We start from the raw sequence: 23,656 nt of genomic DNA, 5'->3' as shown, positions 1-23,656 counted from the left end.
CACACAAACGTACACATCACTCTCACTGACTATGGATGTGTCATCTTAACCTAAGACCAGTCATCAGTCTATCCTCCTTTGATTAGGGAGCAGTAACAGCCTCCCTATCACAAAAAACACAACGTTGGTCTCTGACAGGCACAAGACTGAGTGGCCTGATGCCCCAGTTCTATTCCTGGCTCTGCTACAGACTCCCTGTATGACCTGGGAGAAAAAAATTATAATGATTTAATCTCTGGTGCCTCAGTGTCATATACAAGATGGGATATTATTTATCTGCTTCAGAGTCTGAGAGGCTAAATGAATGAATATTAGGTATTAGACTTCCATATATATATATATAAAGACCTGTATGATTGAAATCCCATCTTCTTCCTATATCATTCAAGACATTAAAAATTTTACATCAAATCCTTTCGCATCCAAAATTATTAGGCTCCCTGTCACTTATTTCTTAACCCTTGTATACTTTTCAGTTAAGCTAATTATACTGTGTTGTTGAAACCATTTTGGAAATAGTTTTAAATGTCTACAGCCCCAAGGGAGTCATGAAAGCACACACTGTCTAACATGCAGCCAGCCAGTTAAGTTCCTGTCTGAATTGGCAAGGCATCCAAAGTTTAAAATGTCAGTTGTGATACCTATTAGACATTTATCTACTTCACACGGATGTGTACAAAGTGATCGGAATATGAGCAAAGAGTTGAAGTTCTTTGGGATCCCATAACACTATGTCCACACAGTTTGTTTGTTTTTCTTTAACAGTAACCTTAACTTTTGAGTTTGACGTACATTTTTAGAACTATAATGCTTATCATACATTTCCTACTCCAAGGATACTGTTATGCATTTCCAACTTTATTGTTAGTTCACAAATAATGTTCTTGGAAATATATTAGGTTTTGCTTGATTACAAAAAGTTTCTACATAGCCTATAACTTAATTGGCTACATGATTTATTTAGATGTATATGTAACCAATAAGAATGCAGGGAAATTTGTAAACAATTACCACAAATGAATACTATTCAGTTTCACTCATGGATCCAGGTCAGCTGTAACCCACAAATATTTGTCATTGTTATGGCTGCTCTTTTTATAAAAAAAATGTAATTACTCCATTGCCTTAGCTGAGATCTATCAACTTACATTTACCATTTTTTGGCTAAATTCCTTGAAAAAGTGGTTCTTCAGTTAAGGGCCTATTGGGGTCAGCAATAAACCCTACAAGAAAATCCAATCTAGTTCCACACAGAAGTAACACTAATTAAACTTGTAATGACTTTCTCCTATTTTGATATACTGTGTTTATCACAATTTAGTTGCTGACTTATTTTACTCAAAAAGCCATCATTGTGAGAAACACAAAAAGCATTGTGAGAGTTCTAGATTGGTTCTGCAGCAACACTATCCAATAAATACAAAAGCATTTACACAGAGCTTTACTTTTCCAACAGTATAAGCATTAAACTATTCTCCAAGTTGAGCTGTCAACAGCGATCCTGGTGCACCAACAAATGTTATTACTTCAGCTCCATTAGAAACAAAGGATTAATTTCAGTATTTCCCAAACAGATCACAACACACACACCCTGTTAATTTTTTGTACAACTCTGCAGGTATTAAACATTAACATTTAGTACACACCAATATCTACCTATTGTACTATACAATTATGCAGTTTTTACACATTTTCCTTAGCGTTGCAGGAAACTCTGCATTTTAAAATTTTGCACACGTATCAACTGTTTCTCAGTAGATCTAGGCTTTTCGAGTTTTAAAAATATTTTGTTTCTTCCACTTTGATTACTCAAGAGCACCTGAATAGATTTTGTTAAACTCACCTTTAGGCTTAAGCAAAGCATGGAGAAGTTTCAGTCCTAGACTTCAATTCTATACTCCTGTAAACCTTACGAATTTAACAGCTAGCTAGTTATCAAAAATACAGTGTGTATCATAGAGGCAAGTTAAAGAAGTAATAACCCTCTGTTTTTGCATAGAACTTTTTTTACGTAAGATTTTCAGAGACAGATGTGGTGTTGCAGTGACACTGCGTTTTTCCTTTTTAAACCTTGCTTCAGATCCAAGATAGTGGGACAAAACAAAGTTGTATCTATAAAATTATGTCAAGTTGTGGCACAGTACAGTATTGTCACACCTATGGTGCAAAGTATGAGGCTAAAGGCAGGGTATCAGTTACCTGAACAGAGGTGACATTACAGAAGTGGGCACGCACTGAAGTGTCTTGCTAAGATTACCACAGTTATGTCAAATATTAAAGAGAAACATCATATATACTTGTTCATTAGTCCGTTTGTTTATAAGCCGACCGTCCAAGATGGATAAGTAAAAAATGGCAAAAACTATGAGACCCTTTCATAGGCCGACCCCATATTTCAGGGGTTGGCAAACTTTGGCTCTCAGCCCATCAGGATAAGCCGCTCGCAGACCAGGATGTTTTGTTTACCTGAAGCGTTTGCAGACACGTAGCCCCTCAGTTCCCATTGGCTGTGGTTCGCCAAGTGGTGCAGGCAAAGGGACATGCTGGCTGCCACTTCCGGCATCTCCCGTTGGCTGGAAATGGTGAACCGCGGACACAGGGAGCTGAGGGGCTCCATTCCTGCGAATGCTGCAGGTGAACAAAACTACAATCTATTAGATATTCAACTCAATAGAGCTTAAAATCATCAAATTTTGGTGTAGACCCGTTGATAAGCTGACCCCTGCTCTTTAATGCTTCACTTTTTTACCAAAAAAATTTGGTTTATGAACGAGTATATATGGGTAGTTTATACAATGTTTTTTAAATATTGTTGCTCCAAGAAATTATCTATTTTCAAAATTTAAACAAAAATGAAAACAATGGTCTTTTCTTTGTAACTTAATTTTGTTTTCAGCTTCTTCAAAAAAGTTCTGTCCATCCCTCTTTTGAAGTACTCTCCTTGCCCTACACTCTACTTCCCCTCTTCTGCATTGCTCCGCTCTATGCTCCCATTTTTGCTTCCCTGCCATCTCCCCCATATTTATATTGCAAGAACAGGCCCACAACACTCCTTCCATTTAAATGTTTCCAGGAATCATTTCAAATCACTGGAGAACCAGCTGAACAAACTCAAATGGTAATTTTCCCAAAAATCAAAATTATCTTCTTTAAAATGCTATAGCTTAACTGAGACCCTCTCCTAGCAGCCATTTAATAGTGAGGTCAATAAACACCATTTTGTAATTTAAGGAGAGAGCTAGCAGCCAGGAAGAGGACTGGGAGTTAAAAATGGAGGAAGAAAATAGAGGTGGAGGGGCACACAAGGGAGGCAGATGTGGGCACAAAGCTATTTTCTGCAAAAAGTTGGAGAAAATATTTTAAAACATTAAAATTTTAAGAGTACATGGAACACCTGTGAATTGAATAGGCAACAGCCATTAATTAGGAAGGTGCTTTCAGCTAATATGACATGACACCATTTTCTTACTGGTAGGCATTACAAGATAACACCACAGCTATCGACCAGTTAAAAGCAGAATCACCTAATGCCATTTTATAAATTTGTCCTTATCCTCTGCTGTAGAATTACCAACAAAATCAAAACTGAGAAGAGGTCAATAAACATCCTCTGAAAAAAAATAAATTCAGTTCTCCATTGGGGAACAAGTTATATTGAGAAACTAAATGCAAAGTGCAACAGCAAACAAACTCGCTTGCTGGGTAAATTTAACTTTTGGGAGGATTCCAAAGGCAGAAGTCAGCAAGCATTGCCAACTTGGAAACAGCAAGCAATCTACACAGTTGCTTGCCCCGTATATCTTAACGGCACAATTCGGATAAGAGTACTAATGCCAGGTTATTAAGCCATGGCTTGCCTCCCAGGGAAACATTCTGTAGGTTTACACTAAGGCCAAAGTAGTGACTAATCTGCTGGCACTTTACAACTACCAAAGTTCAATTTCAACCCTGGATAACTTGCATTGTCACACTGCCTCAGAAAATTTGCAGAAAAACTATTCTTGGGACACTAATGCCTTCGTATTAGCTCAATTTTTAAACAAATACTTGTTTCACATGCAGCTAAAGAGATTCCTGAAAACATGCACAAAATTTTTCTTTGTTCTGCTCAGAGTACAATACACTAACCCACATTGGAAGGCTTTGGGAAAAATAAGAACTGTGAACCAGGCACAATACAGCCAGAATTCATTTATGCTAGCTATATTAATTAAAAATTACAGCACAAGGCACAATTAATGAAGTAATAGCAGCTTAATTCAATCAAAACTCAACACAAATTTCAGCACTCAAGATGAGGCACGACCTAAAACCACTAACTGCTTGCAGGATATCAACTTTTAGACTAAAAGCCAGTACAACACAGAAGGACTTGCTGGCTGCCAGCAAAAAGGAAATAGTACTGAAGGTCTCCCCAAACACCTGAGAATTGTGACGCTATCTTCCCCAGCGAAGCCAAAATACATAAGCAGTAACAACAGACCTCAAAGGAAATTTAAAAGTAGCTCTTCTCATTTAGTTTCATGTGTTTAGCCCCTTCATGTTTTGCTGACTGAGGGCTTGTCTACATCAGAAAGTTGCAGCGCTGGTGAGGGAGTTACAGCGCTGCAACTTAGGAGGTGTACACATCTGCAGGGCACCACCAGCGCTGCAACTCCCTGTTTGCAGCGCTGGCCGTACTCCCGTTTTGTCTCGGGTGTAGAGGATCCAGCGCTGGGGATCCAGCGCTGGTAATCAAGTATAGACACTTACCAGCGCTTTTCTTGACCTCCGTGGAATAAGCAGGTATCCCAGCATACCTGAGGAAGCCTCTGGTAATCAAGCTGGTCTCCTTCCCCAGCTTGCTCTCGCGTTCCCCGAACCCCGAACAAGCAGGTCTCCTTCCCTGAAGTTTGCTGGGTGGTTCCGGGAACGCGAGAGCAAACCGCGGCGAAGCTGGTCTCCTTCCCCGGTTTGCTATCGCGTTCCCCGAACAAGCAGGTCTCCTTCCCTGCGGTTTGCAGGGTGGTTCGGGGAACGCGAGAGCAAACCGCGGCGAAGCTGGTCTCCTTTCCCGGTTTGCTCTCTCGTTCCCCGAACCCCCGAGCAAGCAGGTCTCCTTCCCTGCGGTTTGCAGGGTGGTTCGGGGAACGCGAGAGCAAACCGCGGCGAAGCTGGTCTCCTTTCCCGGTTTGCTCTCGCGTTCCCCGAACCCCCCTTGAAGCCGCCCAACAGCGCTGCAGTGTGGCCACATCTAACACCACTTGCAGCGCTGGTTGCTGTAAGTGTGGCCACTCTGCAGCGCTGGCCCTATACAGCTGTACTAATACAGCTATAACAACCAACGCTGCAAAATTTTAGATGTAGACATGGCCAAAGACTAAGTGTCACAGCAGTTGCTGCGCTTCCCATAGGACACAGGGAGGCCAGTGTTTTATCTTCACACATATGAGGAGAAAGTTCTTTCCTCCCAGGTGCAAGAAGCCAACATATTTACACACAAGGAAGGATACCTGACAATAAAAGGCAGTTCCTTCCCACAAGAAGCTGAAAGCACACAGGATAGTGTGTTCAGACCACTTAGCCTCCACATCATAAATATAAACTGAATGAATTTCTATGCAACAAAAATATCCCAGCATCCTCTGACAAAAAGTGAACTGCAGATAGATAGATAGATAGATAGATAGATAGATAGATAATCCAGTCCTCAGGGAGCATCTGTGCATATATTTGGATCAAAAACAGAAACAAGCAGGTAGGGAAGAAACCATGCAAAAATTAAAGTGTGACTGCTTTTACTTAGGAAGTTTTCCCCTTGGCTGGGTGGGGATTTATTTATTCTTTGTATTGGGGTTTGAATATATTTAGTGGTTAATAGTGTTGCCCTCCTCCCACTCAGTGATCAACATTCTACATTGTTGGTGATAGCTCCCATTATTAGTCGAAGAAGTCCAAGTTAAAGATTTCTCTGGAGCAGGCCCTCATTATTTTATTTATTATTTGTATTATGATAGTGTCTGGCTGTGAAACCCTCCCACCTCCTCCTCTGGGTTTCAGAGCCTGAGCTTCACAGAAACATCTACATCAGCCGTTTCCAAATTGTGAGCAGCAACCCTTAAAGTGGCCATGCCACCAGCAGATGGGGTTGCAGTGATCCCTACTTTGTGGAGGACACCATTTTGAGCTGCACAATGTGTCTTGCATGTATGGTGTGTGTAAGGTCACAATATATGAAGGACACCATTTTGCCCTACAAAATGGCATCCTCCATAAAGCATGACCTTGCACGCCATACATACAAGGTCACATTGTGCAGAAGACACCATTTTGCTCTTCAAAATGGCTTCCTCCATGCAGGAAAGACTTCATTAAAACGGCATCATGCCAGCAAAAATGTTGGAAACCTTTAGAGTTTACGTGGCTGTTTTTAGCACCACAGACCTGGACTTGGACGCACTGCCACGAGCATTGGCTTTATTTATGTGCCATGTAGACACACTCTAAAGCAGGCCTGCACAACATACAGCCCGCAGGCGGATTCTAAATCCCCCGCACATGGCGCTCTGCGGGCAGCCCATTAAATCTCAGCCGTGGGGGGCAATCAAAGGGCTCTGGGCTGCCTGCAGCCGCAGGGACCCCTGAGGCCTTTCAATCCCAGCCGTGGCGGGCAATCAAAGGGCTCTGGGTTGCCCGCAGCCACGTGGAGCCCTGAGCCCTTTAAATCCCAGCTGCAGCCGGGAGTCAGAGGGCTCTGGGCTGCCTGCAGGGGCAGGGAGCCCAGAGCCCTTTAAATCCCAGCCCGCAGACACTGATTGCCCCTTCCCCAGACCCCTGCCCCAATCTAAGCACCGCTGGTCCTTGTCTCCTGATACCCCTCTCCCGGGACCCCTGCCCCAACTGCCCGTTGGGACCCAAGCCCCTATCTAAGCCTCCCTTCTCCTTGTCCCCAACTGCCCCCTCCTGAGAACCCCCCTCAACTTTCCCCCAGGACCCCATCCCCTACATGTCCCCTGATAAATCCCTGGGACTCCCATGCCTATCCAACTGCTGCCTGTCCCCTGACTGCCCCCCTGAACCTCTGCCTCATCCAACCCCCACTGCTCCCTGTCCCTTGACTGCCCCCCAGAACCCCCTACCCCTTCTCCAACTCCCAGCCCCCTTACCGTCCCACTCAGACCACAGTGTCTGGCTCCGTGCAGGTCCAGACACGTTGCTGCCATGCTCCCCCGCGGAGCCCACAGCCCCCCCTCCCTAGCACCTGCCTTCCAGATTTGAACACCTCAAAATTCAGGAGTGCTCAAGCTCACTTTGAGCAGCTGTTACTTCATTTCTTCCAAATTAAATACACTGATCCACTGTAACTTGCTGTAGAAAAAGTAGGATAAAATTGAGCAAGAAATGCTTATTAGGACTGGAATTGCTATTTTCAACAGCCATTCCCTTTTCGTTTGTTTAAAAGGAAGACAGTGATATCGCATTGGCAAATTCCCCATAGAACAAAAGAGTTGAACAAAAGAAAAATAAAGGCACCTCAACTTTTCCTCATTTATGGAGGACAGTCTTATAATATGCATTCAGATATCCTCCAATCACACAAGCTGAAAATTGTTCCACTTTACTGCAGCTCTGTAACCATATGGGAACCAATCCTGTCTGTGTTCTGGGCACATCCAAAATTCCTGCTGAATGACCCACCATGGGAGTGAGTCACCACTGACCCTGGGCTTGGGCGGCAGGAGATGTGGGGGGGGGGCACTGGTGGGGGGAAGCCCAGGGTGGGGCAGCAGCGGGGTGGGGGAGGGCACTGGTGGGGAGGAAAGGGGGAAGCCCAGCGCTGGTGAGGCAGGGAGTGTGGGGGTGGGGTGGGGGGGGAGAGCCCAGGACTGGGGCAGCAGGGAGGTACAGGGGGGAGCCCAGGGCTGGGACAGGGGGCAGCCAAATTTTTTTTTTTGCTTGGGGCAGCAAAAATCCTAGAGCCGTCCCTGCCAGGTTCCCCCAGCCGCCGGAGCCCCAAGCCCCGAGCCCTTTCATTTGCCCCTGACGGCTCCCAGCCACCTCTTCAGCTGGGAGCCCCTGGTCGATTTAAAATCAAGTATTACCTCCCCACCCCTAATCTTCCTTTTTGTCCCACAGCTGTTTTGGTGGGGCGGCGCTGGGGAAGGAGGGTTTGTTTCCGCAGGGTTGGGTGGCTCTGGGGGGAGTGTTTCCGCGGGGCCAGGAGGTTTTGGTCCTCGGCTGTTTTCTTTGGAGTAATGTGGCCCTTGCCGCTTTACAAGTTGTGCAGGCCTGCTCTAAAGGATCCCATCAGGCCCCCATTATAGTAGGCATATAAACACTTGAGGAAAACACTATTTAAAAGGTTTACCTGTGACATAATGGATAATAATCCCAATCTTGTCATACACTGTAAGTCTGTAAGCCCCAACCTAAAACTACTTAACTGAAGGGATTTGCTCACCCATATAAAGCTCCCTGTACTGATGAGTAGCCTACTGAGACTAAAATAGTACACAGCAATGCTAATTCTAAATTGCATGTCTAACTGCAAACAAACCAGTGGGTTCAAAGCATGATATTTTACTAAGATATTTGCTGATCCAAATTTTGAACAAGGATTTTGATGGTTAGGGATTTCTGAAGGTGGGGAGAGAAGGGGGGGGAGGGGAAATGGGCTTAGTTTTTCAGTATTAAAAATTTACAATAAAATATGCAGTTTCTTTAGAATATTTAGTGTGATGTAAGAGTTAATACAGTATCCAGCACAGATGACATGGTACTACATGGCTGCAGTACAGCTACAGTGCACAGCAATACTACTTTTCTTAAAACAGTCTTGTCAGCTACCTTAGAAATGTATAGCAGCACAATGCATTGCAACCATATTGCTCACAGTTTGGGTCCTCAGCTTTACAAAGCAGAGGAGACTAAGAATGTAGCAGAGGCAGTGTACTCAGACGCAGGGTGGGAAATACTGCCTAGTAACCTTCTCCGTTTAATTGAAAAGGTGGTAGCAAACTGACTACTAATATAAATGTATTCATCTAGCCTTGACAGAGGGAATGATCCAGTGCTGGATCTGATGTGGTGATAAAAGAAGAGAACTGGGCAAGTGTGTCTCTGCTAAAAATATTTTTTTCCTAAATGAGAAACATTAAGCCTTAATCCTGATTCATGGGCTAGAACATCTCATGTGTAGCGATATTTTTACCACTACCACCCCCCCCCTTTTTTTTTTTTGGACCTAGGGGGAGATAAGTTATCTTTATGTTTGTTAATTTAAATGGAGAGAAAGACAGAAGTCTTTCTGGAACCCTCTGCTTCATTCTCAGTATTATTTATATGAGTTCTAATGAACCCTGAGAGCATGTCCTCCCTCTAAGGCAACTTCACTGCAAAATATATATCTTGCTTCTCTGTAAATGTCAAGTTGAAAAGCCAACTATAAAGACACTGCACTTAAGCCATTTTGTTTCCACAAATGCTTTAGTCTCCCAAAGTCTAAGGGACTCAAGACATTGATTTCTTCCAATAATGCCTCTTGTATACATGAGGTAAGTTTAAATATTTCATTGCAAAAATGGGGAGAGATTTAAATCTCACATCATTTGCTCTCAGCAGTGTTTTAAAGACCTTTATTAGGACCTGTAGGGGTATGTTTCAAAACAATATGCAAATAATTTTGCCATACAGTTCCTATTAGCGTCAGTCAGAGACAAATCCCTTTATATCATTTTGAAAATTTACTAATGTGTTTGAGAATATTTTGCTTATTGGTTAAACAGGGTCTCTACGTTGCACTTTCATGATAAAGAGATTGCACTACTGTATTGTGTATGAGGTGAATTGAAAAATATTTTTTTAATTTATATTTTTATTACAAATATTGGCACTGTAAAAATGATCATATGAGCACTATACACTTTGTACTGTGCTGTAATTGAAATCAATATATTTGAAAATGTAGAAAAACATCCAAAAATATTTAATACATTTCAACTGGCATTCTATTGCTTAACAGTCTGATTAAAACTGCAGTTAATCGCTATTTATTTTTGTACATTAATCGCATGAGTTAACTGCGATCAATCAAATGCCTGGGTTACAGTTCCTCCCATCCATAAAATGTTGAAAATCATCAGCTTGCCCAGTAAAGAACTGGGATGGCAGCATGAGCCAATATGTAAGATCAGTTGCATCAATGGGAAGATTATTTCAAGATGCTCCTCAACTGTTCATCTAGTGTCCCTCTTCTGCTTCAAGTGAGACAGGAAGTCCTGATAAAGCCACGTTCTGTTAACCAAGAAGCAGTTCATACTACAGTTCCTAAACAGAAGTGAGGAAAGGCCCCATGAGCTTATACCACGACCCCTGAGTAGAAAGGAGAGATTATTATTGGTCAGACACTCTTCCAGTCCATCTGGCACACTAATCATCTCTGACGATTGGAAGATGGGTCTTATTCTGCCTCTGTTCAAAAAGGGAGATCATGGTCTATTAACTGTAGAGAAATTATGCTGTTGTCAATCACAAAACAAGTGTGTGCCACAATGCACACTGCTAATGCGAGAAATTAACATGGAAACAGAGGCCAGGATATTCATTGTGGCTTAATACCATGTTGTGCCACTACTAACCAGATCTTTACCTTGAGATAGCTTTTTGAGAGAATGACTGAATTTAATAAGGCATGCTCAGCATTTTTGATAGATTTCCTTTTGACTGTTGAGCAATCTTGAAGGAATCTGATGAGGCATTCCTATGAAGACAGTGTCATTCATAGAAGAGCTCTATAAAGGAATGGAAATCTGTGTTTGGTCAAGATCAAATACACAGTATGGTTTCCCACTCTCACAAGAGTACAACAAGGCTCTGTCTTGTCACCGTTGTTCAATATCAGCACTGACGGATAAGCTTGAAGAGGACAGCTGTCAGTAACGTTGGGCTGAACACCGTTTTGCTTCAAGATCTCAAAATAGGCCGATAAAATGGAGAAAATACACTGAATATTTTGATTACATCATACCTCATAGATCGGGGTCGGCAACCTTTCAGAAGTGGTGTGCCGAGTCTTCATTTATTCACTCTAATGTAACGTTTTGTGGGCCAGTCATACATTTTAACATTTTTAGAAGATCTCTTTCTATAATTCTTTAATATATAACTAAACTATTGTTGTAAGTAAAGTAAACAAGGTTTTTCAAATGTTTAAACAGCTTCATTTAAAATTAAATTAAAATGCAGAGCCCCCCTGGACCAATGGCCAGGACCCGGGCAGCGTGAGTGCCACTGAAAATCAGCTCGCGTGCCGCCTTTGGCACGTGTGCCATAGCATGCCTACCCCTGCCATAGATAGAAGTCTAGCAGTCTCACATTGCATTTGAGTACGCTGAAGGCATTTCCATATAGAGAACTAACTTAAAAATTCACATTCAGCTCAAATGATAGCCTCATTGTACCTTGTCAATAGCTCTATAGCTAATCTAAGTGAACAATGAGCTCATACTGGCACTAACAAAACTCTTAGAAACTGATAGGAGAAAACGCCCCTCTTTCTTTGATAGCCTACACAAGACCAAGGGACCTCCCAAAGCAGTATATATTCAAGGAAGATTTAGTGTTTGACAGCAGTCTTCAGTACCATCTTGCCGAAGACTACATCAAGCATTCTGTAGCACCTAACGAAAATATGTGAGGAGACAACTCATGATACTGAACCTCAACTGGATGAAGTCAAACCCTGAACTCTGAGGTTTGGGCCACACACACCGTTGCACCTGTTTAACATTACTTTTAAAACAAATTTTGTTAAACTGGTGCCAAGTCCTGTGTGGACATTCTCAACCCAATATAAGCCAGGTTTAAATCAAATGAAAAATGTCCACCCAAAAGTTTTCACCAGTCTATTTTAAAACCAATTTTTATTAACCTAGTGCAACTTTGTTAGACCATTTAACTCATGGGAGATGAGATCAAGGATTTAGCTGTTTCCTTGTGGTATTTGGGAGGCACTACAACGTCAACATTTAAACAAATATAGAAGACTGAAGAGAGAAAACGGATAATGACAAGCAATTGTGTAAGGATAGGGGAAGTGTTCAAAATATCTTGAAGGTTTTCATGTGAAATAAAATTGGCCCAGCTGACTATTCTACAAATGTGATTAAACACTGAACTTGTACATTTAGTTCCACAGCAGCATACAACTCCTTGAGCGATTCTACTCTTCCCTTAAGGAATCTACAATACTGTACATAAGCTGAAGGAGTCGGGGGATTAGAGGGGCTTGAATTGAAATTCTTAACTGAGTACATTTTCACAAAGCAACTTGCCTTCTGTGCACACCACCACAAGCAGAACCTCAATGTGATTTTGCCAGGATTGGGGTTCCACTATTCTTGTCATGCAGATGTTTCCTGGCACTTTTTCTTTAGTGAATTTCGATGAACTGTAAATCAAGCTTCTGAGTGGATTTGTTTTCTTCCCATGGAACCTCCTCAACCAGATTAATCCAACAAGCACATGAATTTTATCCCAATTACTCATCCACCCAATTCTTTCTAATCCTATTACTGCACTTCTGTCAAAGTCACCCAGCAGCACAACTGTTTTCTTCATTCCGGACTGGGAATTCAGATTTCAAAGTCTACTTCTTACAAAATATGGGTTACTAAGCCCAGATACCCTTCTCTTTCTGTCTAGTGTAGAACCTCACCTCTTCCAAACTTAAAGTCCCCCTAACTCCTAGGAAGCAAAGGAAATTCCCTCACCTACACCATTTTCCAGGACAGATCTCTTCTCTTGCTGAACATTATTTGGCAGACAGGGTGGGCTCCAAAAGGTTATCCCTGTGCTAATGATTTCTAGCAAGTATTCTGAATAAAGTAAATGTATTATTTTCTACAAATTTCTGAAAGGACAATTCTGTATCTTATAGCAAATTATTCAAGATGGAAGTCTTTGTGGGGGGGGGGTTGGTTTGTTTTTTAATAAATGTAAGGAAAACACACCAACCTAGGTCTAGAATATCTGTATTCTGACTACTGTTATCTGAATCAAGTGAACTTGCAGAAAAATTTGAGACTCAACCCTGATTCTAATGACCCTCTCCATGTGAAGAGACAGAATGTAGTATTACTGTCAATTTCCCCACATTCCTTATGACACTACTGTCACATTCTAGGGTGTCCATGGGGTATTATTTATCACAGCTAAATTTAAATTACTGTATTTCTCACACTTAATCCCTGCTTTGCAGATAGAAACAGCAGGGGTTCAAAGACCTTTATGAATGAAAACATTAATGCTGTAGAACTGTACTCTAAGCTCTAGTTAAACACGTCCTGTGACACAGGATCTAGTATCGTGCCATTAAAAAAAAAAGAGGGGGAGGGAGAAATCAGAGGAACAAAATCTGAAGGTAACTATCCACAGATAGTAGGCAATTTATGCTTTAACTTGGGCATTTTGCTGTCAGATGTAAGAGGTCTCAAAATCACTAACAAAATAATACAAGGATAGTTTTAGTCAGGTCTCTTGAAGACAGGTGCCTTAGAACTAGTCAAAACTTCTTTATTTTGGGCAAGTTTGTATTGGTGGCTAACAGGTCTTTTTATATTATTTACCCATGCTGCCTGCAAAGATAAAGAAATAAGAAAAATATGACATTTCTGGTTGTGATGAACCTTGTCAGATTAAGCGAGGGCATGATATCACAAAAGGATAAACATGTTTGAGATAGTCAAATAAGTACTCATTTTATATTTTAATACTTTAATGTAATTAATTAGCTGGTAGAAATCAGTCCTATAATATATTATTGAAGCAAATACAGTTGTGCAAGTAGTACATGAATAAGAATAGAATGTGAGATTCTCCTAGTTAGAATAAATTACATGGTTTTCAATTCTCATGATTCAGACCACATGGTGGCCAATAGCTGTGATCAGAAAGGCATTCTCCCAGTGATATAATATTGCAGAGTTATGTGGTTATAAAATTTTAGGCCTTCTTTCTAAACTTGCAGTATTTTCCGACATAAGGATATTCAACTAGTAGGGTCAGTTATTTGATCTGGTAAGGCAGTGTGTATACATAGTTGGTAAAATATCTAATTAGATGTGTCAAATTAGATATAGGAATCTCTGCATTCAGGCTTCTATGCATATTTGGCACCTGCTCTTTTTATTCTGAGTTTGTATCTTGTTAGAATGATTAATTACAATGGTTGTACATGAGAACTAAGAACATACTAGTTTTGGTTAACAGACAAAGATATTATATGGATTGGAATATGCTGTATTATGAACACTATGCAGGAATATAAAATTAGGGGCTAGTCCAACCTTGAAGAAACCTAATCCTTCCTCCCAACTATCAGAAGACAATGAGTCAGCCACATTGGCCTCAATAGATACACTGCTGCTTATAAGATATTGAAACAGATTGTCATGTTCTTAGCCTTGTTCATCACAGGTCTTCCAACTCTGTGCTGCTTGATAGTTCCCTCATAGAAAGCCTGCATTTCCTGCATTGTCACAAAGGCCAAAGGACTGAGACTGGCACTTGAGTTTTTCCACAAGTTCACTCTCCACCCTGCCCTTCCAAAATGCACACTTCACATTTGTGCAGCATTACAGGCAAGGAGACATGGGGCTAGTCTGCACTGGCAATGTTAAAGTGCTGCCACTGCAGCGCTTTAATATGGCTTGTGTAGTCACAACAGAGTGCTGGGATATAGCTCTCCCAGCGCTCTAAAAAAACCCACCTCCACAAAGGATGTGGCTCCCAGCACTGGTGCACTGTCTACACTGGTGCTTTACAGTGCTGAAATTTGCTGCGCTCAGGGGGTGTTTTTTCACACCCCTGATCAAGAAAGTTGCAGTGCTGTAAAGTGTCATTGTAGACAAGCCCATGCTAAGTTGAAGTCAGATCACCATCCCCTAAATTAAGAAGCTGTAGTCTAACCAAAATTAGAAAGTGGGGTAGAGAATTTAAGTACTCTCGAAGCAGGAAGAGACTGCCTAAAACAGCCAACAGAAAGGTGCTTCCATGTACTCAAAATAGGAAGCTAGATGTCTCTAGCAGCATCAAAAAAATTAGTTATTCATGGTAATGGGAAAATGAGCTTTCTGGGCTGAAATGGGATATTTTCTCAATTTGCATTTGCCTTGTTTATCACAATTATCCAACATCATTCCACCAAATCGTCTGATTGCTACTAGTTAAGTTAGATTCTTCTATAGTTTTCCACAATTCTCCTTAATGACCCTGATTCCAATGCTGATGATTGGGACAAACCACTATCAGCGTCTGCCCGTGCTGAGTAGCCATGTTATACAAGTGTTCCTTATTTATATGTGTTGTTCAACAACGGGACTTTAAGGAATTTTCTACTCTGAAAAGTGATTAAAATAGCATTGTAGAGCCAGAACACTGCTACTAGTATTGAAGATCCAGAAAACCAAATAATTTCATCAGTTACAACTATGTAGCATCTCCGATACACTAGCTTTCTGCACATTCATTATTCAGGGCCTAAATGAAACAGACAATCCAAAGTATGAGGGAAACGTCTCACTTGCAAGATTACTGATAAATATCAGTGACAAGAGAAGAACTCAGCCTGACTATAAGATCACAAATTAATTTCACAAAGGAGACAAACTGTTTTACAGGGCAACTAGCCCATTAAATCACTATGTAAGCACGGAAACTCCTCAATACCATTTTTACAGTCATTTAACAAAACCGAATTACAGTTATTTTACTAGCTTCTTACAAAGAACTTTTTCAAAAGCCAATTTAACAATCCATCTTCCAATTAATTATTAGCTGAAGAGCATCCAGCTCCTCATTTTCCATTATTTCACTATTTTTCTATAAAATAATAGTTCAGAGAAGTATAAGCTTACTCAGTGTAATAATGATTTGGTCACTGTTTAGCCAAGTACTGTATTATGCTGTCCTTAAAGTTTATATGATACTGAGATGCGATTCACAGATCTATAGTTTCAGGGATCACTATTTTGTTTTTGAAGACAGGAAGGTTACAAATATTGCACCTTTCTTCAGGGACAGGTGCTCTTTTAGGAAATACTACCTATTTCAGCAGAAGTTCTCTTAGTGTTTTATTGCTTTATGAACTCCCAAATGAACACTACCTTGCAAATTACCACTGCACCTGAATTTCTTAATTAGCTTAACTATATCTTAGATGCTTCTGTTAATACCACATGATGATTTCCTGTATAAATCATTACATTAGCCTGACCAGGAAAGCAAACGGGATGGAAATTTCTCTCCATCATGTTCCATACTACTACTACCATAGCAGAGATAAGCTGAAGGCCTATTAGTATAAAAAAACGGGGAGATATTGCGTGGGCGCACTCTGAGAGCCCCTCAGTTTTGGAATTCACTCCCCAGTTTGGCTGTAATGGTCGAAATCTGGAGATCTTCAGGACACACTGCAAGAGTGTTTTATGAGCAACATTTAAAAGGGATGAGGTGGTTAAGGGGGCAATTTTGAAGGTGGAGAACTACTGGAAGAGGGGGATGATTTAAGTTTGAGAGTTCCTGGCTCATTGTTGGGGGTTTATACTGCACTGTGCTGCTGTACTTTATGTTCTGTTGTATCTTAAAATATTAATTTTAAGATCTCCTAGAATATAGGAAGAATCTCATTCACTGCTACAGACTAGGGATCAAGTGGCTAGGCAGCAGTTCTGCAGAAAATTACCCAGGAGTTACAGTGGACAGGAAGCAGGATATAAGTCAACAGTGTGCCCTTGTTGCCAAGAAGGCTAACAGCATTTTGGGCTGTATAAGTAGTAGCATTGCCAGCATATCGAAGGACGTGATCATTCTCCTCCATTCAGCATTGGTGAGGCCTCATCTGGAGTACTATGTCCAGTTTTGGGCCCCCCACTACAAAAAAGATGTGGAAAAATTGTAAAGAGTACAGCAGAGGGCAACAAAAATTATTGGGGAGGCGGGGAGGAAGCTGGAGCACATGACTTATGAGGATAGGCTGAGGGAACTGGGATTGTTTAGTCTGCAGAAGAGAATGAGCTGGGATTTGATAGCTGCTTTCAACTACGTGAAAGGGGGTTCCAAAGAGGATAGATCTAGACTGTTCTCAGTGGTACCAGATGACAGAACAAAGTAAATGGTCTCAAGATGCAGTGCGGGAAATTTGGGTTGGATATTAGGAAAAACTTTTTCACTAGGAGGGTGGTGAAGCACTGGAATGGGTTACCTAGGGAGGTGGTGGAATCTCCTTCCTTAGGAGTTTAAGGTCAGGTTTGACAAAGCCCTGGCCGGGATGATTTCGTTGGAGACTGACCCTGCTTTGAGCAAGGGGTTGGACTAGATGACCTCCTGAGGTCCCTTCCAACCCTGATATTCTATGATATGGCTACGGACCCTTTCTACTGCTATAGCAGCAAAGAGTCCTGTGGCACCTTATAGACTAACAGACGTTTTGGAGCATGAGCTCTCGTGGGTGAATACCCACTTCGTACATGCATCTGATGAAGTGGGTATTCACCCACGAAAGCTCATGCTCCAAAACATCTGTTAGTCTATAAGGTGCCACAGGACTCTTTGCTGCTTTTACAGATCCAGACTAACATGGCTACCCCTCTGATACTTTCTACTGCTATGTAAATCCAAACATTCAACCATTGTAGAATTACAGTTTACTGTAACTTCTCCACAAATACAGTATTCACTTTAATTACCCCCTCGACCATAAGCCAGATAGGTCCAAAACTCTCCTGCACCTAGAATATTTAAATATTCATTAATCATCTTAATATACTTGGCTATTTGTTCTCCATACCTTCTTTGCCCTTTTTGCTTATATACCTTTTGTAACATTTTCTTTGATGAAAGGCTTCTTCAGCTCTAATACTATCCGAAGTACAATATTACCCCTCTGAGTATTGAGTAATACCTGCCTAATCTTAATGATAGGGACAGCCAGTTCTTCCCCCCAAAAAATCACTGTTTGCGTTACACAACTTTGCTTAATGTATGATGGGATTCAGCAACCTTTATCTTAAGGGTTGGCATCTGGACCATTTGAGACTTGAATTTGCTCTCACCTGGTTTTGGAACATTAAAAAAAATGATGTTGTGATGTGTTGCTCACTGTAACGAGGAGTCCGGTGGTACCTTAAAGACTAGCAGATTTATTTGGGCATAAGCTTTTGTGGGTAAAATAAACCCACTTCTTCAGATGCATGGCATGAAAATTACAGATGCAGGCATAAATATACTGACACATGAAGAGAAGGGAGTTGCTCATTGTGAATTTCTGGCTGTTTACCATAGATTCATTAGTAACAAGAAGTTATGTACTATTGTTTTCCCAAGCTTGATAAATAAAGCAAACATGTTTTTCATAATTTTTTAAATGTCAGGGGTTTAACTAACTAGAATTTACATATTTTGTTCAACTGGTACACCCTGTCTCTTGGCCATATTCAAAGTAGTCAAATATTTCATACTAGATGCAGTACATTCTGTATTCCCTTCCTCCCTGAACTGCTGCAGTTCAACTGGTTTCTCTAAACTAAACTGGAGGTCCCCAACACAATGGATAGTTACTTTCACAACTTTCCTGCTATGCATTGGTCAACTCATTTAATTTTTAAAGACATTCAAATATATTTTACAGGTTTCAGTTACAGCAACCACCAATTCCATCATGTGGAAAACAGTGACAAGAAGTTATACAGTCCTCTGTGACTCTGCTATACGGATTATGTATCAAAAATACTTTATTTAATCCTTTTGCAGCCTACAAGATAGTTTCAAATGGATGGGGAAAATGTGTCCCTGGCCAATTTAATCCATATACAGTGTAAAACAGTGCTGTGGTATACTTGATATGCCTTCACATAGTTGATGCTATTGTGGCATATTTGGACCTTGATTTGCCTTCATATAATTACATACTTCAGGAACTGGTCTTCCAAATACACCAGGTCCTTCCATTTTCTTCCTCCTCTTTATATCCTTCTCAGAACCAAAAGTGAAAATTTAAAGTCCATTTACAACAAGTATCAGTCTGAGAAAGATAGAAACAAACACACATACTAAATAAAGTCAGACCACTAACTGCTAAGCATTAGTCAGTTCTTTGGTACATCTTCTAGAATAGGTCTAGCTCTAACTGACAGATGTGTCTTTCCCCTCCTAACAAGCAGGCACTGACATGACTAACGTACTGAATGTAAATGCTGTTCATAATGAAGTTTACATCTGAAATAAATAGAAGCTTTAGAGAACAGTCTTACCTGAAGCTGCCATAGACTATAAGGAGAATGGAAATCAGGAATGTAGACACTTGGCTGGAATCCACAAGGGAATATGCCCTAGAATGGGGAAGAGAAAGGCACAATGTGTCACCACAGAGCATCACTTTTGGGTGTCATTTGATAACTCTTCAGCTTACGTTAACAAAACAAAGAGGACACTGAATGACGAGTCAGGAAGGTAGCTATTTCTAGAATGTCAATGCCAAATAAGAAAACACTTAGAAGACTGACTAATTATAATTAGCCTATAACATTCAATGATAGACTCACAAATTATTTGCAGTATTCAAACAGTGATCAAATATGACTTGTGGTAACTTGTGCCAAGCTCACCACACGGGAGCTTCTGCCAAAGCATGTGGGAGGGGGAAGATTCTTTAGCTTTATCTAATGAAACCGTGCCTATAAGATGCAGCCTTCTCAAACAGTACTTAGTTATAGGACTTAACTGGTAACACAAAAGGTAGAATGGTGACCAAGCATTATTTCAGAGAAAACAGGCTGCAGCATGTATTTAACTACATCCCACATAACTGCATAACATTATACCTTACATGAAAGATGAAAATATTTTGATATAGGACTTCTGATGGAGATTTTGGTAAGGACCAAGTCTTAAACTCACTAATGTCAGTTTACTTGCATAGATTTCCTGAGAAATCAGACTTCAGAATACATATGTACATGGCTTCCCACATGTGTTTATAATACAGAACTAAGATTCCTAACAGCCTTGTGTCCCTAATGCCTACGCTATCTAATTTTTGGTTCCCTACCCCCAAGAGACTGAATTGTATTGTGTCTAGCTTATATTGCAAACTCTGGGGTAGGGATGGTGTTTTTGCCAAATTTATAAATCAGCAATCTAACAGAATTAAATATGTTCATACCACCGCTTGACAAATTTCAAGTTTTTGCATATGTATCTATTTATGCGAGAGTTTCTATTGGGCGTCTAGCATTCATATTTTCAGGGCATGAGGGATTCAAAATGCCTCTAAAGTTAAAACCTGACATGGAACACTTAGCAATCACTGGATTGCTTCAGTTTCACTCTGCGGCAGAAATTCTGTCCGTACAGGCAACATACGTTTTTATACCACTTGCATTATTGTAGTATTCAGGTGACTTACACAATGATCCTTCCCTCTGTAAGATTATACCAAAACAAAATGTCTAAAACATGGGGATGTGTATGTTGTAAGATTCCTAAAACCTGTACAAAAATTTAGAACTGAGTGTTTCAGAGGTCTGACAGCTAAGAAATTGCCAATAAGCTACTGTAAACCAAAAGGAATGAATGGAAGATGACTAGCTAACTGACTCAAACAAGTATTTAGGTACGCTTACTCATTTTTCTTCTACAATAAATGAATGGTGTGTTATTGGAGATAGTCAATTTACGCATATCTCCTCCATCTGAACTACATGGTATAACATATCAACTCTAATATTTTAGTATGACAGTGTTTTATCACCCCTGCAAACCCAGATAACTCGCTGGGTTAAGCGTAAGCAAATCTATTCACAACTTTCCCTGTTACAAGATTCACTATTAAATCATAACCTGATGAGAGGTTACTATAACCTAGGTTAACAGCTACTTTGTACTTCAATACACAGGTACCATCAGCAACTTCACCATATTGAACTATATACATTAAATATACTACAGCAAAACTATAAAGGCATCAGAGGATAACAAGTGAGAATGCGAATGTATCCATTTCTTAAATTGGTTTATCCCTAGATCACTTGACTGAAGGTGAGCAACAGCAAAAGGACAAAAAGTACCCTTTCACTTCTTTACAAAGACCACAGAATGCCTGGGGGGTATGGTTCTCTACTTCGCATGCTCCCCCTCACCCTGCCTTTTTTATTTACCATATATATTTGTTCATAAGCCAAATTTTGTTAAGTAAAAAGGAGAAGCATCAGAGAAGGGGGTCAGCCTATGAATAGATAATAGAGAGGGAGAGGTGGGACACAGCCCCTTCCCCCAACAGAGGGAGCAAGAAGAGGCAACACAGCCAGTAGAGATAGAAGGGCAGAGGCAGGGCCAGAGTCTCTCCGCTTCTGGTCACATTGCTCTCCCCCGAGTCTCCGAAGCAGCTGCAGCACTGAAGCAGGCTGCGGCCGTGCCACCTGCCCCGGCCCGCCAGAGCAGGTCTAACCAGGCCAGAGACATCCTCCCCTGGCCCTCCCTAGATAAAGTGGGAAGGGATGGGATGGGGAGAGTGTGGTGGTCCAGGGCTAGGGGTGGGGTCAACTTCTCCCACACCAAAACATTTCCCACCAGTTGCTGTCCCAGCCTGTCAGGGTAAGCAGCTGGCATGCCAGAACACTTTGTTTACTTAGGTTTACTTCCGTGCCTGCAGATGCTACAGGTAAACAAACCATCTCGGCCCACCAGCGGCTTATCCTGATGGCTTGGGAGCCAAAGTTTGCTGACCCCTGAATTATAGGGTCAGCTTATGAATGAGTCATACAAATTTTCCTTTTTTACTTATCCACAGCAACAGAACTGGGAAAGCATTTTTAGGTCACGTTGACACTACAAACTTCAGTTGACACAGGTTATGTTGGCATAAAGCCACAGCAGGTAGTATAGTAAAACCTCAGAATTACGTAAACCTTGGGAATCTAGATTGTTTGTAATGCTGAAATGTTCCTAACTCAGAAAAATGTTATGGCTGTTTCAAAAGTTTACAACTGAACACTGTCTGAATATAGCTTTGAAAAACAAGGGGTGGGGGGCAGCATTTTTTTTCTGCATAGTAAAGTTTAAGTTTAACTCAGTAGTGTACTGTATTTGATTCTTTTTCCTATGCTGCCTGATTGCACACTTCGAGTTCCAAATGAGGTGTGTGGTTGACCGATCAATTTGAAACTCTGTTGTTCATAACTCTGAAGTTCTACTGTGTATCGTTTGTGCGTGCGCACACTTGGCTCTTCTTGTCAGCGCTGCACATACTCCTCAGGAGTGCTTGTGCCAATGGGCAACGCAGTGCATTATTGGGCCGTATCCCAGCGTGCAACCAACCGCTACCCAGCATATGATCTCTTGTGAAGTTTTGGCAATGCATGCTGGGACAGAAATGAGTTGGGTAGGAGTGACTGGGAGCAATGGGTCAACTTCCCAGTGTGCAACTGTCTCCCATAGTGTCATCCATATCCCATAGTTTTTGCACCATTTGTAAAAATCCCATGAACCTGCATGTCCCTCCTTACTGTTCATCTCTGACAGAAGCATGGAGCCTGCACAGCTCCGCATTATTGTCATAAGCGTTGCAAGCACAGAGTATCTGCAGAGCTGTAAGATGAATCAAATCAGTGGGGAACATGACAATTTCTTGGATGACAGATTGCTGTGGGACATAGGAAGAAGCAATTCAAGGTTGTGGGTGGCGTTCACACAGCAGCTGCGGATGGTGGAGCACTGCTTCTGAAAAATGAACATTGATTGGTGGGATCGCACTTTAACGCAGGCTTGGGATGATGAGCAGTGGCTGCAGAAATCTTGGATGTGCAAAGCCACATTCCTGGATCAGTGTGCCGTGCTCACCCCAGTCCTCCAGCCACGGGGAAAACAGAATGAGAGCTGCACCGGCAGTGGAGGAGCAAGTGGCAATCGCACTGTGGAAACTTGCAGGGACTTATACCTCATTCGGTGCACTAAATGCCCCAACAACAATTATGTGGATGAAACCAATCACTACACTCTTGAACAAATTCACACAACGATAAAAGACAAAAGGTATGTCTTCACTAGCACCGTTAAAGCACTGCCGTGGTTTACATGGCTGTGTAGTTGTGGCACCTCCTTGAGGGGAGTAGCTACCAGCATTGCTGCACTGCCACCTTGCAGCCCTGAAGTTTGCAGCGCTCAGGAGTGTTTTCTTCCACACCCCTGAGCGAGAAAGTTGCAGTGCTGTAAAGTTGCAGTGTAGACAAGGCCAAAAATATCACCCTATCATCTGTGAACACACTTCACAAAGCAATCACTTTGTATCTGACCTACCAGTCATCCTCAAAACCAGTGCTCTCTAACCTTTTTCGTCTGGCAGGTGCCCAACAATGAGCCACGGAGGACCATAGCGGCGCACAAGCATCCGCCAAAATTCCACTGACAAGCGGCAACATCAATAGGTGTCGCCGCTGAATTGCCATAGAAAATTGGCAGCATTTCAGCAGCGACGCCTCTGGATGATGCAGTTTGTTGGTAGCATTTCGGCAAATGCTTGTCCATCGGACAGTACGTGGGTGCACTTAGATGCCTTGGCAGGTGACATGGCACCCGTGGGCACCGCGTTTGGGACCCTTGCTCAAAACACTTAACACTTTCAAAA

At 41.5% G+C, this 23,656-nt stretch overlaps 1 protein-coding gene across 3 annotated transcripts in view; it reads right to left on the bottom strand.

The window, feature by feature from the left end:
- SPPL3 (signal peptide peptidase like 3) overlaps positions 1–23,656 on the bottom strand; it is a 146,506-nt gene that overhangs the window by 38,170 nt on the left and 84,680 nt on the right. For 2 of the 3 annotated variants that reach the window (XM_030582439.1, XM_030582440.1), the window contains exon 2: positions 19,287–19,364. In XM_030582439.1, coding sequence (XP_030438299.1) covers positions 19,287–19,364 — 78 coding nt within the window. Of the gene's footprint in view, positions 1–19,286; positions 19,409–23,656 lie in introns of those variants that run through there. The other variant, XM_030582438.1, reaches the window with a different exon arrangement.

This window comes from Gopherus evgoodei, chromosome 13 (assembly GCF_007399415.2).
Source record: "Gopherus evgoodei ecotype Sinaloan lineage chromosome 13, rGopEvg1_v1.p, whole genome shotgun sequence".
NCBI classification, from domain to species: Eukaryota; Metazoa; Chordata; order Testudines; family Testudinidae; genus Gopherus; species Gopherus evgoodei.
This window is presented reverse-complemented; position numbering and strand designations above follow the sequence as displayed.